The sequence below is a fragment of the Nilaparvata lugens genome, chromosome 3 (genome assembly GCF_014356525.2).
Source record: "Nilaparvata lugens isolate BPH chromosome 3, ASM1435652v1, whole genome shotgun sequence".
Classification (NCBI taxonomy): Eukaryota; Metazoa; Arthropoda; class Insecta; order Hemiptera; family Delphacidae; genus Nilaparvata; species Nilaparvata lugens.
This window is the reverse complement of record NC_052506.1, coordinates 13,770,416-13,786,563: the sequence shown is the minus strand read 5'-3', so window position 1 is coordinate 13,786,563 and position 16,148 is coordinate 13,770,416. Positions and strand designations below refer to the sequence as shown.

Here is a 16,148-nt window from a genome sequence, read left to right as displayed (position 1 = left end):
ATGTATAAGTCACATTACATGCTGATTAAATTAACACGATGGATAAAATTATGGTTGAATGAACATTCTAAATAAATAATTGATAAAAATTTAGTATGAACTGGAAATGTCAAAAAGATTAACCATTCAAAATTGAATATCTAAGTCTAACTATCCTAATTGAATTGTCAGCCCAAGGTTAAGAAGTAGATCTATAACTTGGTTAATTTGAATATTTTAATTGTTAGAAATAAGATCAGTTTCGTCATTAACGATGCAAATGGAAGAGAAGATCCGGGATCTACATGCACACGTGTTACAAAAGTCACATCAAGTTTAATACCTTTTGTGCCGGTTGCACACAAAAGCCGGTTAAATTTGAATCGTGATTTCACAAGAACCAATCAGAGAAACCCTCTTTTCAAAAAAGCCTTCTCTGATTGGTTCTCGTGAAATTGATCACGATTAAAATTTAACCGGCTTTTGTGCAACCGGGCCATAATCTTCATCTGGCTAATAATTGACGTGAATATCTTGATGTAAAGCAGTATTTTCCAAAGCTTATGGCATTGAAAATCTATTTTTGGATATTATCAAAACAATTATAATGAATAAAAATTATTCTACAGTTGATTTGCTCTAATTTCAAATTATGATTCATCCAAGTTGATGATTATAAAATAACATCACTAGTTTGTTAGTGGACTAGTTGGTGACGATTTTTTTCTAACAATCATCGAGATTTCAAGATCCTTTTCTCAAGAATTCATCCTGTTTGGTTTTGTAAGTATTTTTTGGATTCTCATTAACATTTAATATGCAGTGTTTTACTTGATTTCTAGCTTGCTTTTTCATTCCTGCTTTTTTTATAATTGTAGTTTCAATTTTAATCTCGTTGAGGCAAGAAACTTAAGACTAAAGCATGTAAAGCACAGGTTTTTCCAAAAATACAGTTTATACTATTATGGTGTGTTAAGATCCAATTCTAGACTTGTGCTCTCAAATTCTTATGAATAAATGAAAATTTATATTCTATGTTATGAGTGAATTAATAATCTCAGTTTGCAATTGAATCGAGTTGAAGATAATTTCACGTTTTTGTTATCTCAAATGAAAATTGATTGTTCCAGTTAGTAAAGTTAGAGGTAATTCTAGACTTTTGCTCTCAAATTCTTATATGAATAAATGATCATTTATATATTCCATGCTATGAGTGAATTAATAATCTCAGTTTGCAATTGAATCGAGTTGAAGATAATTTCACGTTTTTGTTATCTCAAATGGAAATTGATCGTTCCATTTCAGTTTAAGACTGTGCAACAGGCTTAAATGATATGAAATAATAAATTAATGAAATAAAAAAAATTTACTGGTGATATTTTTCAATTTTTTTCGATTTGTATACTTTCAAGTTTTCTCAGGAAAAACATTTTTGTCCGATTTTTACTTTATGAGGTATGAGCGCCCAAAGTTTAAATTTTTGGGACAGATCATTTCAAATTCGGTAAGAGGTAATTCATGAAATTTTGAGGAATAATTCTTGATGGCATTGTTGATTAAATGAAACAAAAAATCCTCAAAACATATTTTTTGAGAAAGTTATTTCTTTTTTAAAAATGACCGAAAATAACTCCACTAGAAGTTATTTTTTGTAAATAGAATTAATTTTAGCTTAGTTGAAGAACATTGTTTCATTTAGAATTGGAAGCTCGTTAGAGTTTCTCCCTCTTACTTCCAATACAATATAATTATAATAACAGCAATATAATGATCCCGGTATGTATAAAGATAACATAAATATAGGTATTCAGTTATATAAATACATCTTAATTACTATGAAAATTGTGGGTGAATGGAAAAGCAAAAAAGAAAATTAAAATTGTTAATTCAATTTTCCAGGTTGGCGTACTAGAATGGCTCTATCTTACTACTTATCCATACTTTCCTGCGCAGCTGTTATAACTCTGGTGAGCCAACTTTTCATATATTTATTCTATTTCAAAAATTAATTGATTAGAATATTTGTTCATTTTTGAATTCTCTTCATTAGTATTCACCACCACCATTTAGGCCTAAATCAATTCGTATGATAGAAACTCAGCATTCTTTTCTGTGAAAATATAGTGTGCAACTTGGATTTTATAGCGTCTTGCTATTTATAATATAAATTTATAAGTTCATGTAATGTTTATAAGTAAGTTCATAAGTTATGTCGGGAAAACAATACAAACATTGAATAATCACTCCGTTTGCTCTCAGTGTTAATTCAAACGAAATCTAAGTTTTAAACTGGATTAAATCCATAGCCATTCTCTTTTTTTATAACTTAATGTGGGTGGCTCATTTTGAGATTAAACCACCTGCTGATTCAATTCAGTTTAAACTTTCATTGAGCAAGCATTCCCTAATATTCTGTATATACTTCTATACATGTAAAATCACTTCACTTGTATTGGCTACTTTATTAAAATTAATAAAAACAATATGATAACATAAAGTACCCTTTTATTTAAAACATTAAAAAATTTTTTTAATTTTAAAATGTTTTAAATAAAAGGATAATGTTTTAATAAATAAATGTTTAAAATAAAATATTTACTTTGGACTGTGATCATTCCTGATATAAAAATTTGATCTGTCGCACACTGATATAATTATCAGCTTCCGACATACCATTATTGACCGAGCGAAGTGAGGTCTAAGATTCAAGTCGACAGTTTGGCATTTCTCTTAATGTTTAAATTTTTAAATGTTTATATGTTTTATGTTGCGCATCTACGGCGAAACGCGGTAATAGATTTTCATGAAATTTGACAGGTATGTTCCTTTTTTAATTGCGCGTCGACGTATATACAAGGTTTTTTGGAAATTTTGCATTTCAAGGATAATATAAAAGGAAAAAGGAGCCTCCTTCATTTACGCCAATATTAGAGTAAAAATCAGACTATAGAATTATTCATCGTAAATCAGCTGACAAGTGATTACACAGATGTGTGGAGAAGCCAGTCTATTGCTGTATTTCCATAAGGTCTATAGTTTCAATCAGGTAGGCTACTGATTGTGGATGAAAATACTGCGTGAGGTCTACTGTTCACAGAACTACTAGTCATATCTGATTTGCATAATATATCAGTGTCATGTTGAAAGAATATCATCTGATAGACTGTGTTGTGTTTAAAGGACCTAACTCCAAAAGCTCCTTGTGTATCATTTCAGATGCAACAAGTTGCTTTTGAGAAGATACAAAAGAGCATCTGTTGCTCATGAAAAGATACATTAAAGCTCCTCGTGTATCATTTCGGACGCAAAAAGTTGCTTTTTAGAAGTTGCTTTTTAAAGTTGCTTTAATAAATGTTTTAATAAAGGAATTACATATTCTTTCCATCTTACATTTTAGGATGAATATAAGCTAAGCTAAATTTAAAAAAAAATGGAAATTATTCTGCCATTAATGAATGCAATATGAACAACTCTCTTCCATCAGGTGAATAATTTTTTTCCAACATTTTCCGTTTACTCAATGATAGGGGAGTGATAATTATTTGTATAGGTCTTCTAAGGAACCATTATCTACAGCTGGTACCAATCAACTACACTTCAACTCCAAACTACCGTTGTAATACCAGTAGCCTACACAATTTATCATAGGGTGACGTCTTTATTACAGCTGGTAACTTTAGATTCTGAAGCATATTATCTCAATATGATCTTGAATCATGATCATCTTTCCGTTCTTCGGAAGCCGCTAGGCCGACAATTTCGAAAACATAGGTCTGTGAAAAATGGATTAATAAATAATCATTATTAGCCACCCTATTAAAATTTCTGGTCAGAAACCATCCCCAATATTCACACAACATATTCCCAAAGTTTCATGCCGTTATGTCAAATATTTTTCAAGTCATAGGGAACAAACACACAAACAGACATTCATTTTTATAAATATCTATATAATAGAAGATAGAATTCATTACGTCAAGTTTTCAAATTATCAAGTTTGAAAGTAGATCCTTGCGAAGCACGGGTTCCTGCTAGTGTTTTTATAAATTGTATAGATGTGTATAAAAGTGTCTAATTCATGTCTATTTCCAGTAAACCACTTCCATTAGGATTAGCATATGAAGTGCAAGAGGGTGTTTCTCTATGAAACATAATACTTTTGAATCCTGATGGATCTGGCAGCTGGCCAATATGATATTGAAAATTCTGGCGTTTTAAAGCTATTTAAAAAAAAATCTGGTGTGGTACACTCACAAAACTTTCCTTGCTCATTGATCTACCGGTATAAGCCTCATTCTTAAACGAAGATAATCTAGGGGAATAACATTATGCCGATTGGCGGCTAAATAATTTTATTAAAACTACGATTATACTATTGTTATTGTTTCCAGAGTACATTTTCCTTTGTTTGAATTATAAAAATTTGAGGATTTTTCAAAAGTTGTCAAAACAGCTGTTCTACAAATAAAATATCGACGTGTGTTCTTTTGAATAAACTGCTCTACCCACCTACCTCAAGCACGAGAAGGAGGTTACAAAGTAAATTTCTCAAGGATGGGGTGGACCCCCTGTTAGTTTCTCAGGGAGGAGAGTCATGCTAGTTAATAGACCTGATATATAACTATACAGGGTATGAATTTGAAAAAAATCGGTCAAGACATTTTTGAGAAAATCGTGAAAAACATGGTTTTTTAGTAATTATCCGCCATTTTTCTCAAGAATATTACGGAGCTCCTGCAATTTTCCCAGAAATGAGACTCATGTCAGTTGATAGGGCTTATAAATAGCTATCCATGGTATAAATTTTAGGAGAATTGTTAGAGCCGTTTTCGAGAAAACCGTGAAAACATGGTTTTTAGCCATTATCCGCCATTTTGAATTGAATTTTATTGAATTTCTTATTGTCGGATCCTCATGGTATAAGGACCTTAAGTTTAGAATTTCAAGTCAATCGGTTAATTAGGAATGGAGTTATCGTGTTCACAGACACACACACACAGACCAACACCCAAAAATCATGTTTTTGGACTCAGGGGACCTTGAAACGTATAGAAGACATGAAATTAGGGTACCTTAAATTTTTTTGGAAAGCAATACTTTCCTTACCTATGGTAATAGGGCAAGGATAGTAAAAATACCGTATTAGTAACTCTCCATCATAATGTAATTATTTTACATTTTTCCCTATCGGCATTTCTTTCCCTACAGCATAGGCCTAATCATACTTCAATCACCTCACAGTTTTTCCTTATTTTTCTTTGTTTGTTTTTAATATTATTTGTTTTTACACACTCTTTATTTTTATAAATTTGCCTTTATGCAATATCTACCGTATTTCATAATGTTTATTGCTATTTTCTTAAAATGCATGAACTCAGGGCTACTTTCTTATGTATTTATAAAATAATACAAATGAAATTAATTAAATAATAGAATAATTGCTATATTTGCTTAGTGGCAATATTATCATTTATTGCGTATATTATGAAACTACATAATATACTTATTTTCAACGAGTGGAAATGTTTTTTTTAGTGTGAGGTCTACGTTATATTGGCATAATGACCGTAATCCATAGTCGATGGTGTTGCTATCGTTGTCTATCATTCGACAAAGCTAATAGCGCTATCCATTTTTAGCTCTGTAACGTTGTCAGATCGTGTTTTAAAATTTAATGTAGATAATATAATTAATTAACAAAATATTTTATCTCAATTATGGACATTTATTATTTAATCATTGGAGAATATATTTTCTTGGAGCATAAAATATAATTGATCATTTTAAACAAGAATGAACAGTTAATATTACCGGTATCAGCTATATCCTCTATTGAAGGCAGTGGCAAGGCAGAGAATCAGCAACACCGTTCTCCTATCTTGTTCCACTGCCATCATAACGTGGATCTAACTGCAGTTCAAAATTGAATGTAATTATTGTATAAACCAGTAACTAACTAATCTAATTTATGCGTTGAAGATTGGATTGGACTCGTGTGAATGTGCAGCAGCTGCGGGCCAAGCCGATCAGCAGCGGAATCAGCAGGCTTTAGAACGTGAGTTCATCATCTAAATCTTCTACGAATATTACCAATGCTCAGTAAATGTGGAGAGAAATGCATAGAGGACAATATTTTACTTTGCAGCTCTATTCGGACTTGTTGCAAAATTTCCAACAATTTATTATATTCAAGTTTTCCAATCTAAGTTATAGGCTACTTACAGAACTCTGATCTAACTAACCAACAACTAACAATTTCTAAAAAAAACTAAAACATAGACTATGATGGAAAAAAACTTGAAATAAAACTTTCTATACTAGGTATACAACAGACACAGGTTCAAGAAAAGTTTATTTTCCTGGTTGGTTGATATTGGAGTGGAAAATTGTGAAAATTTAGTTAGACTGTAAATATTAAAACTATTTTTTCTTTATCCTTTCCTTTACTAGTTTTTCATTTTTCTAAAAATTAACTTTCTTATTATTATCCTTAATAGAGCATTAATATTTTATCTACTAATTTCATGATTTTGTTTGTATTATGAATTTTTACTAATTTCATTATAAAAAACTTTAATCCCATATCAGTGAATGAAGTTTGTAAATAGTAATTATAACACGCAACAAGCAACTAATAACTTATACCCCAACACATATAATTTATAGTGGGGTGTATATTTATTCATTAAATTATCTTTGCCCATTAAGAAATCATTCAATGCATAAAACTTCATTGTTTTAATTGTTATAGTATTCTAATTTGTAATGTAATTGTTTTTGATGAATAAATTTTATTTGATTTTGATAGGTATTGATTAATTAATTATTTGCGGATATTTCGACACTAAAGAGTGGCTTTTAAAAGGGTTTGAGGTTTGATTTATTAAGACAGATATTGCTAACAAGAGAAACCAATGAATGATACATCAGCAGTGTAATTGAAACAAGTAATTTCTTAATCATTTTATTTAGGTTTATTTTTTTCAAAAAAATGTTCAATGGGTTTTCAATACTATCCTTAACCTACTACCGTACCAACTTGAGCTAAGTTAATAAACCTCACAAAATTAGACCTGGTTTGTCATTGTATCTCCGTTAGAACTGTTCGGTGCCACCGGAGATACAATATTGCAGATGTAATATTATAATATTTTATTTCCTAGCAAAAGTAATGCGTAGGCTATCTAAGGTTGTACGTCATGTTTTTGGAAAAATTGTACTGGCAAAATTTTTCAATGTCTCTCGATCTGGATACTATAAAGTTAAAAAAAGAAGAAAATGGTAGCAGATGAAATCATTAAATTTTGAGGATATATTCTTCAAGATATTGTTTGTAAAAAAATCGAAATACCAATGAGAGTAATTTATTAAATCTCTAAAAAATATAACTCAATTTGAGCCATTTTTTGAATATCAACCTCTGTTTTTCAATTTTTATTTTGAAATCGATGATTCTCTGGCACGCGATCAGAGGAAGGAACAATTCTTTGTTCCCTCGTTGTTTTTGTTCTGTATCATAAGGTTATAATTTCTATTGTTTAGAATACTATATGTCTATAAATGTTCAAGAAATTCATTGTTATCGATAACTATAAATATTGTAAATTGGTCTAAAACTAAAATCGGTTTACAACCGCATTCCTTGAGCATCTATAAGAAGGTTTTGAATTTCTCTATCTATTACGAACTGCTATAATATGTTACATCAGGTTAACACTAAAATGGCGTCATGCTGACAATTTGTAAAAAATATAAAATATTTACTCACTGACTGAAGCAAGCTTTTGAATCACATCCGTCTGTAAGTCGTTATTCTAGTGTTAAAACTTGATCTATAAGGACTTATCAATCATATTGGTAGGTGAATTAACACAATTTCTGGACAGATATGGGATAGGCTACAGATGCAGAGTATGTGCATACCTAACAATAATAACACTCCCGTGTTATCGGATGGGCACGTTAAACTGTCGGTCCCGGCTGAAGTATGACAGTCGTAAGGCCCATTGACGGCTTAAATTATATATTCAGGCGGTGGAACATTCCCGAAAGGGAACTCCCCACCAACAAAAGCCATACGAATTTATTTTTACAATAATAGAAAAATGGGTCGATGAAATGACCAGTTTTAATTAATAATGTCTGAAAAACTTGACATTTATAATTAACACACTTTTTTCTATGTATTTAAAATGCATTTTTTATGACTGTTGAAAATGATCGCTAGACGATCGAAAGTACTTCAGTCAGTAAGTAAAAGTTTTCAATTATTTACTTAATATTTGAATGCATGTCGTGTTTAAATACATAGAAAAAAGTGTGTTAATACATAGCAGCTCGGAATAGATCAATAAACCATCACATTTATAATTAATTTATTCACTTTACTTATTTTACAGAGCTATTCAGGGCCATTGATGCTGATAGAGATGGTATCATAAAAATGAATGAGTTGGAAAATTTGCAACAAAATCAAGAATTTCGCAATCTTGTTAGGGACGAAAATAGCAGAGGTGAGTGTATTATGCTTTTAATCATAACTTTTCATGGTGTTGTCACACAAGTTCAAAACTTGTCCGACCCAGGCGCGGATCCAGGGGGGGGGCGATCGCCCCCCCTACTTTTGAAATGGTGTTTGAAAAAACTACAGTTACTGTAGTCCAGGAAATGAATGCAAAAGGGTAAAAAAGGAAAACCTTGGAAGGCAAATTTTTGACCCCGAAGTTATGTTAAGGGTAGTAATAAGGAGGTAAACATATCAAAAGTGGTTCAAAGGTACAATATTCTGGTTTCTCGCATATAACTCGAAAACTATGCATTTTACAGACATGACTGTTCCATACTGTAATATTACATTTTTCTCGATTGGAATCGAATCTTCAATTCGAGATCTATAAAACTTTATAGTGAATATCAGAGTAATCAATTACGGACAACTTTTTGGACTGAGAATTTATCGTAATTGATTGTGTTGCATTATTCCATGGTGTCACCGAGGCTGGGTTGACAAAATTAACAGATAAATGGTTTATTTAAATAGAGATGATATATAAAATTTAAAATAACAGTTTCAAAATAAAGTTTTATTGAGAACAAATATAAAATGTGAATTCTAAACTTGTAATTTATAATTTTTTTGGTGACGTGTCTGTAACATCGACACTGAAGAAGCTTTGCTCTGTTCCTGGTAGCTAGGTTTTTCCTGTTCCTTCTTCTCTCTAGAAATATGGCTGGCTATGTGTGTTGTAATTTGTGCTCTCTGAATAGTTTTCTGTTTAAGTGAATTTATTAATGTTTTAAATTGAGTTTTGAACAGTTTATAGTGTTCTATTTTGTCTGTATATTGTTTATTGTGTATACAAGCCAATAGCCACTGTTTTTCAACTATATAAACTGGATAAGTATTTAGCTCGTAGTGACTTTAGATGCTTAGGCTTGTAAGATATTGTTCTTTGTGTATTTATGTAGTATATTGCCAAAAATTCATCTGAAGATTATAAGTTCATTTGCTCTGAAAATTGGATTTCTCATTCATAGGCGATAGATCCATTCATAGTTTACCAAGAATCTATTACGTTGGAGCCGATAACTATCCTTAGGTTAATAGGTGTGAAATGCTATCCAACCGATTTAGGAAAAATTGGTAGCACGGCAAATGGTATGCCCTGGTGTGGGACTCAAACTACAAAATATATCCCTGGTTATAAAAAATTATTGGTAGGATAGATATCTTGATGAATTATGAATGGGAGATGCTGCTGAGTGGGAAATCGGTTCGAGAAAGTTCAGGTTCTAATGAGTAAATATTTTTTTACGCAGTAGCAAGATGGAGAACAATAAAAATAATGAAGTTTTATCCAGTGAAAACATTCAAAACTTAGATGAAGAATCACAAGATTTAGACCTAACCTTAAACAATGACTCAAACGATAGTGTAGTTGTAAGTGAAAACGTTTCAAATGTAACAATTCATGAGAAAGTAGTAGAAATATCAAATGAAACAAGTATGGTAGGAGCTAAAAATGATACAAATCTTATAGCATTCCTAACACAAAGATTTGATAATTTGAAACAAGAGCAAAATGCTAGGTTTGATGAGCAAAATGCTAAGTTTGATGCTAGGTTTGATGATATGAAGCAAGAATTTGCTAGCATTAGACTAGAGCAGGCTAGTATAAACCTTCTATTGAAAGATGCACATGAAACATTGAAAGATAATCATGAAGATATGAAAGCAAATTGAAGCATGATGATAGTAGTGTTGAGATTCAAGATCAATTAGTTCAAGTTTCAGACAATGTAGGCCTAGTTACTGTTGTTGAAAAAGTCAACCCTAATGAGATAGTAGAATTGAGTAAAGAAGTAGGTAGGGAGTTGTCTTCACCGAAAGTCAACTATCATGAAAGTAATATTGCTACATTGAAGGTTAGGAAAACTATAAACAAAGTGAATGATTACATGAGACAGGTTTCTGTAGAGGTTAGGAACAGTGTAAACAAATTGAATCTTGCTTTGAATCAAGTTGATGAATTCAACTTTCAACTGAAAATTGAAAAGGTGTATGCAAAGCATTTATTTAGTAAACATGAGTAGTATATTGCCATACTCATTTAGTAGTATATTGCCAAAAATTCATCTGAAGATTATAAGTTCATTTGCTCTGAAAATTGGATTTCTCATTCATAGGCGATAGATCCATTCATAGTTTACCAAGAATCTATTACGTTGGAGCCGATAACTATCCTTAGGTTAATAGGTGTGAAATGCTATCCAACCGATTTAGGAAAAATTGGTAGCATGGCAATACAAAATTGAAGCTTACAACATTTCTTACTATATTATTTATCAATCGTTTTTTCCTACATCTTCCATAGTTTTCAAGATATCGCTATTGAAGGTGTGACATTTAAAAAAAAAACACGTTTGCTTCCAATTTTTTGCTCTTATAACTTTTTAAAATTCTATTAAAAAATACATGCTGATTATGAGATTATAGAGCATTAGATTCTTAATTTGATGTATAATTCCATGAATTTTCGTACCGTACGACTTTTGCAGCAGCTTTGGTGTTGAGTGTGGAATCTCCAGTTTTGCAACAATAGACAAATTGACAAAGGAATTGGAGGGTGTAATTTGGACACAATTTTTGTCTTTACAGCTTTGTTGAAACTTGGTAGGAGGAGAACATATCAAAAGTCTCGGTCCTGTACCCCATGTGCTAAAGCAGTGGTCGCCAAACTTATGAGCCTGTGGGCTAGAATAGCATTTATAAATCTTCTAGTGAGCTACCAACGAATATTAGAATAAAGAAAGTATCTTTTATTCCCTATAAAGATACATTTCTAGTGTTCAAATCTACTTATCTCATAGCAAAACGTATAACAAAAGTTGAAATGTACATTTCAATGAGAGCAGAGGAACTCTTTTTGGCGATCAAGTATTTTCTTGATGTTTGGAGTGTACGTTGTAGCCGCCATTCTGATGCAGTTGTCCAAAAAATGTTCCTATATCGATTTTTTATGAATTTTATACTTGAAAAAGATGATTCCCACAAGTAGGTAGAGCTGACGAGCATAGCTTTCAACCTCAATGCAACTTTAATAATAATTGGATATTTTTCTTTGGGGATTTGAGGCCAAATATTTCCAGTTGTAGAAAGTGATCTGAGAGACAAGATCATTTTAAAAATCCACAAATTCCATTTCAACTGAAGCCTGATCTCCACCAAAAGTTTTTACAACAAAAGCTGCAATACTTCTGCATCGATCTCTACAAAAGGAGAGTTGACGAATTGTACCATATTCGATATGCTTTTAAAATCTTGAAATCGTTGATCAAACTGTTGTCTCAACTCTGAACTGTAACGTATTATTGGTTATTGCTGAGGTGCTGTGAAGGATTTTTCTCGTCATTGATTTTCTTCAGACTGGAAAAGTGTTTATATTCAAACTGGACGACATTCTTTTCCCACATCTCAAGCTCCTTGGAAAACGATTTTACAGTTCAAATCATTCCACCGATGTCCTTATAATATCTTTCCCTTGAAGCTGCAAATTTAAATCATTCAACTTCATATCTTTGAGAAATACAAAATTTTGTAGTCATGTTTCTCAATGCATGGTTGACAACCCAAGCATTTCTGTGAGCTACCAAAAACTACCCCACGAGCTACCGGTAGCTCGCGATCGACTGTTTGGCGACCACTGTGCTAAAGGGTAGAGAGTGGTTTAAAAGTTGCATTTTTTAGTTTTCCAAGCTTCCACGCTTATAACTTGGGTACGCTGCGTTCAACCGACAAAACTATCTATTCAAATATGAAGTTTGATTAATTCTCTAAAATTTTTGTTCAGTGGAGTTTATCTGACTTCCGACAGATTTCGATATATCCGCTCTTGAAAGTGTGGAATTTTTGAAATAATAGGGTTTGATCCAATTTTTTGCTCTGTTAGGGATTATCTCTCCAACAATGCATTGCAAAAATTAATGCTCATTGTAGGTTTGTAGAGAATTGAATCCTCTTTGATATGATGTATCACTTAACTAGACCTATTCCAAGTTCTCATTTTTAATTGTTATAGCAGCTTTAATGTAGAGGTTTAAATTCTCAATTTTACAACAAGTGTCAACTCTGTGGTTCGACACATCCAATAGAGGGAACGGAGATGCACACTTCTGTTATGTTTACCTTCTTACTAGTCCCAATTGAGCTGCAAAGTCTAAAATTGTGTTCCAGACACCCCTTTTGAATTTCATTGTTAATTGGTCTATTGTTGCAAAACTGATGATTTCACACTCAACACTATAAAGCTGCAGCAACAGTCTTAGGGAAATGCGTGAAATTATACATCAAATTGAAGAAAATTCAATGCTCTATAAGCTCATAATCAGCAAAGTTCTTTCCATCGCTTTTTGAAAAGTTATAAGAGCAAAGATAATATAAAAAAATTGGAAGATAACGTGTTTTTTCAAAAATGTCTCACCTTCAAGAGTGGATATCTCAAAAACTAAGGAAGATATAGAAATAAAAGAGTGATAAATATTGTAGGAACATTTTTAAGCTTCAATATAGTATGGAGCAGTCATGTCAAACTTTCCCTCTGTAACCCTTCCTTGACTGGACTACTATTGTTGTTGCAGAAATAAGTATCATGAACTTGGTATTTAATGAACAAATTCAAAAATCTAATTAATATTAACAAATAAAGCTCTCAAATATCGTTTTCAATTAAAAACTTCAAAAATTTTCCGGATGTGGGGAGTTGTAGGAAACCCCCCAGGTCAGGGTCCTGGATCCGCGCCTGGCTCCGACCGTAATCGGTTGACTGTTGCTAGAGTGAATATTGATGCAAGGTGGGATGGGAAATAAACTCATGGCTGCAGCAGCAATAGCGGATCCAAGTTGTAGGCTAATGCTTCAGACTACAGACTAACGGTATTGCAATACAAAAATAAATTCAATTAGGGTAAACCAGCCTACGTTGGGACACCAAAATTCAAACAGCTATAACTTGGACAAAAATAGAAAAAATCTACATTTTTTAATTTTATATTTATTGTATTTGCTTACACTTTCATCCTTGGGATGGAAACTGCATTGATTATCGATTGATTTTTTTATTGCAAAAACAATTTTTTGGGGAGTGTCCCAACCTGGGCTTAAGATCGGCCCACGATGAGACATCCCTTGCCCAGGTTGGGATATTGAATTAAAAATAAGCAATTCATTATTTTTGTTAATTTATTATAATTATTGATAGTATAAATACATTTTTTTTAGTAAAAACTATGACGAAAAGTCATTTGCACAAAGTGTGTCTGAAATGGCTACCTCTGAAGCTACATTACAGGCTATAATCATATATCATATTTATTTATAATTTATTTCATTGATATGTAGCCTACATAGGATTCAGAAGCAATGCTCACCATTATAGTATGAGCATATATATCATGATTGCAGTGTCCCAATGTGGGCTGTCCCAAGGTGGGCAGATGGTCATGGCTTTGTTTTAGACAGAATAACTGGATTAAAAATAAGAGTACAATAATACTCAAAATATTGTTCCATTAATTTCCAAAATAATGTTCTATATGTCAAAATATCCATATAATAATACAGAAAGCATATTAGGGGTGAGACAAATATACCTTGAATGGTAAATGTTTAAAGTAAAAATAAAAATTCCTCTTCTCAAAAAAAATCTTTGAGGTTACAAAAACATATTTTCAATTTTTTCTTAATAACGGCTGGTGCTACATATGAATTTATTATGTCTGTAATTAAGGCTATAAACAGCTGATAAAACATCGCAGTTGTTGCCAACCTAGCACTCACTAATTTTCCACCACTTGAAGTGTTCCAACGTGGGATTGTCCCAACGTGGGCTGGTTTACCCTACAATTTGAAGAATATATCTCTTTTCCATTTGAAAAGGAAGGAAGTATAATCCCAATTTGAGAAAGAATAGTTTTTTATTTCACCAAGACACTTATAAAATACAATATTCACATTTTCAATAGAATGACAAGAGAAAGTTACCATACCATATCAAGAAAATTACAATTGTTATAGCAATACTATAATACAATAGAGCACCGATTATCCGGGCTAGTACTAAGGTTGATTCCCTGGTTATTGTTTACAAAAATTGTATATAATTCACAATGGAAATTCGTAATTTTATGTTGACATTGTTATACAAATTTACATTATCAGTAAACATTTCACTATAGTATATTACGCTACAAGCACAGAAAGTAAGTGTTTACGGTATGAGGATAGTTTCCCGGGCGAGGCTTGCCAAGCCCGGGAATATGTTATCCGAATACTGTAAACACCTTTCTGAGAGAGTCGCGTACGATATTTTTCGCCACACTACAGGTATAGCTGACGCCAAAAAATTAGGCAGTTTCGTGGGTCTCTTGTGCGTTCCAACAGCTGATGTTGTCAAGTAGAGTTGTCATCTAGCTTGGCTCAGGTGATGATTTTTAAATCAAAAGAGACAATAAATAGATGCATTGCATCATCTGTGAGTAGGTTACACCATGTGACCCACGAAGCCCCCTAACTTTTTGGCATCAGCTATATAAGAATAATAAATCGAATAAGAATGTTTTATGAGGGGGGGGGGAACTTTGATGTCATATCTCAAGAACCAGACGTCGTAGGGTACTCAAAGTGGGGTGGAAATTTCCGATCTCACCCTCCTGAACACAATGGCACCATATGGCACAGTTGTCCAAACACATTTTCAAAAAGCGGCTGGAAAGTGTACTCTTTCCGGCCTTAGCCGGAAAGAAGCCTGTTCTGACGTCAGATGAGAGTCGTCTGCAAACAATGTCTTTCAGATCAACGTAGGGACTGGAAAACAGCTGCTTTCTGTTCAGTGTGGCGAAAACACTATTTCAGGGTTATCAACTCTCCTAACAGTGTGTCTCTGTTGCCTTTATTGAGTTGTGTCTGCAATAAAAGATAACATGACTTGTCTGTTTCGATTGCAGCTAGACTGATAGAATTGCTGAAGAATGCTTGTGGAATCAACATTGAGACTTTCAAAGCATTGTTTAATCAACATTTTCAAAGGCCTGCAGTACCACAACCTCCAGCTAATAATCAAGACCCAGGAGTGTTGCAGGCTATTGGCCGTGCTATCAATACACTTGTGGGAGACGCAATTAGTGCAACTGTAAGGGTGGCAGCACAAGCACGTCCCCCCCTGTAGCGCATATAAATAATTGGCGCTTTATTATATTCGCTCTTATGCATTATTATGTAATATTGAGTCTGATTTATTAGACTAGATTGCAGAATAACTGACCTGACATTAAAAAATGAAAAGCAGCTGTTTTTTTTATTTCTCAAATCCCCTTATAATCCATCCAACAAAATATTTGCAGTTTTCTGAATGGGAGTTTCATCCTAGAGGTGCGTACATACGTATGCGCCACGAACACGTTATTTTACTTTTTATCAGATGATGATGTTTTGCTTATTATATCTGTATCCTACTGATCTGTACAAGTAGGATAACATCAGCTGATGAAAAGTGAAATGAGCATGTTCTAGGCACATAAGTCTGTACGCACCTTTATAATATGGACAGGCCGATTTTTAAAGCTAGTTTCATTTTCTAATATCGGGGCACCGAGCTTCGCTCGTTATTTTTATT

General features: G+C 32.6%; 1 protein-coding gene across 1 annotated transcript; it reads left to right on the top strand.

Annotated features, from left to right (window-relative positions):
- Window positions 1–328: 328 nt before the first annotated feature.
- LOC111056857 lies at window positions 329–15,820 on the top strand. The gene is made up of 5 exons (XM_039425435.1): window positions 329–762; window positions 1,879–1,946; window positions 5,959–6,034; window positions 8,379–8,492; window positions 15,481–15,820. Exons 2-5 carry the CDS (start codon window positions 1,893–1,895, stop codon window positions 15,699–15,701), a joined length of 465 nt encoding a protein of 154 aa, XP_039281369.1. The 5' UTR covers window positions 329–762; window positions 1,879–1,892; the 3' UTR covers window positions 15,702–15,820.
- The last annotated feature ends 328 nt before the right edge of the window (window positions 15,821–16,148 follow it).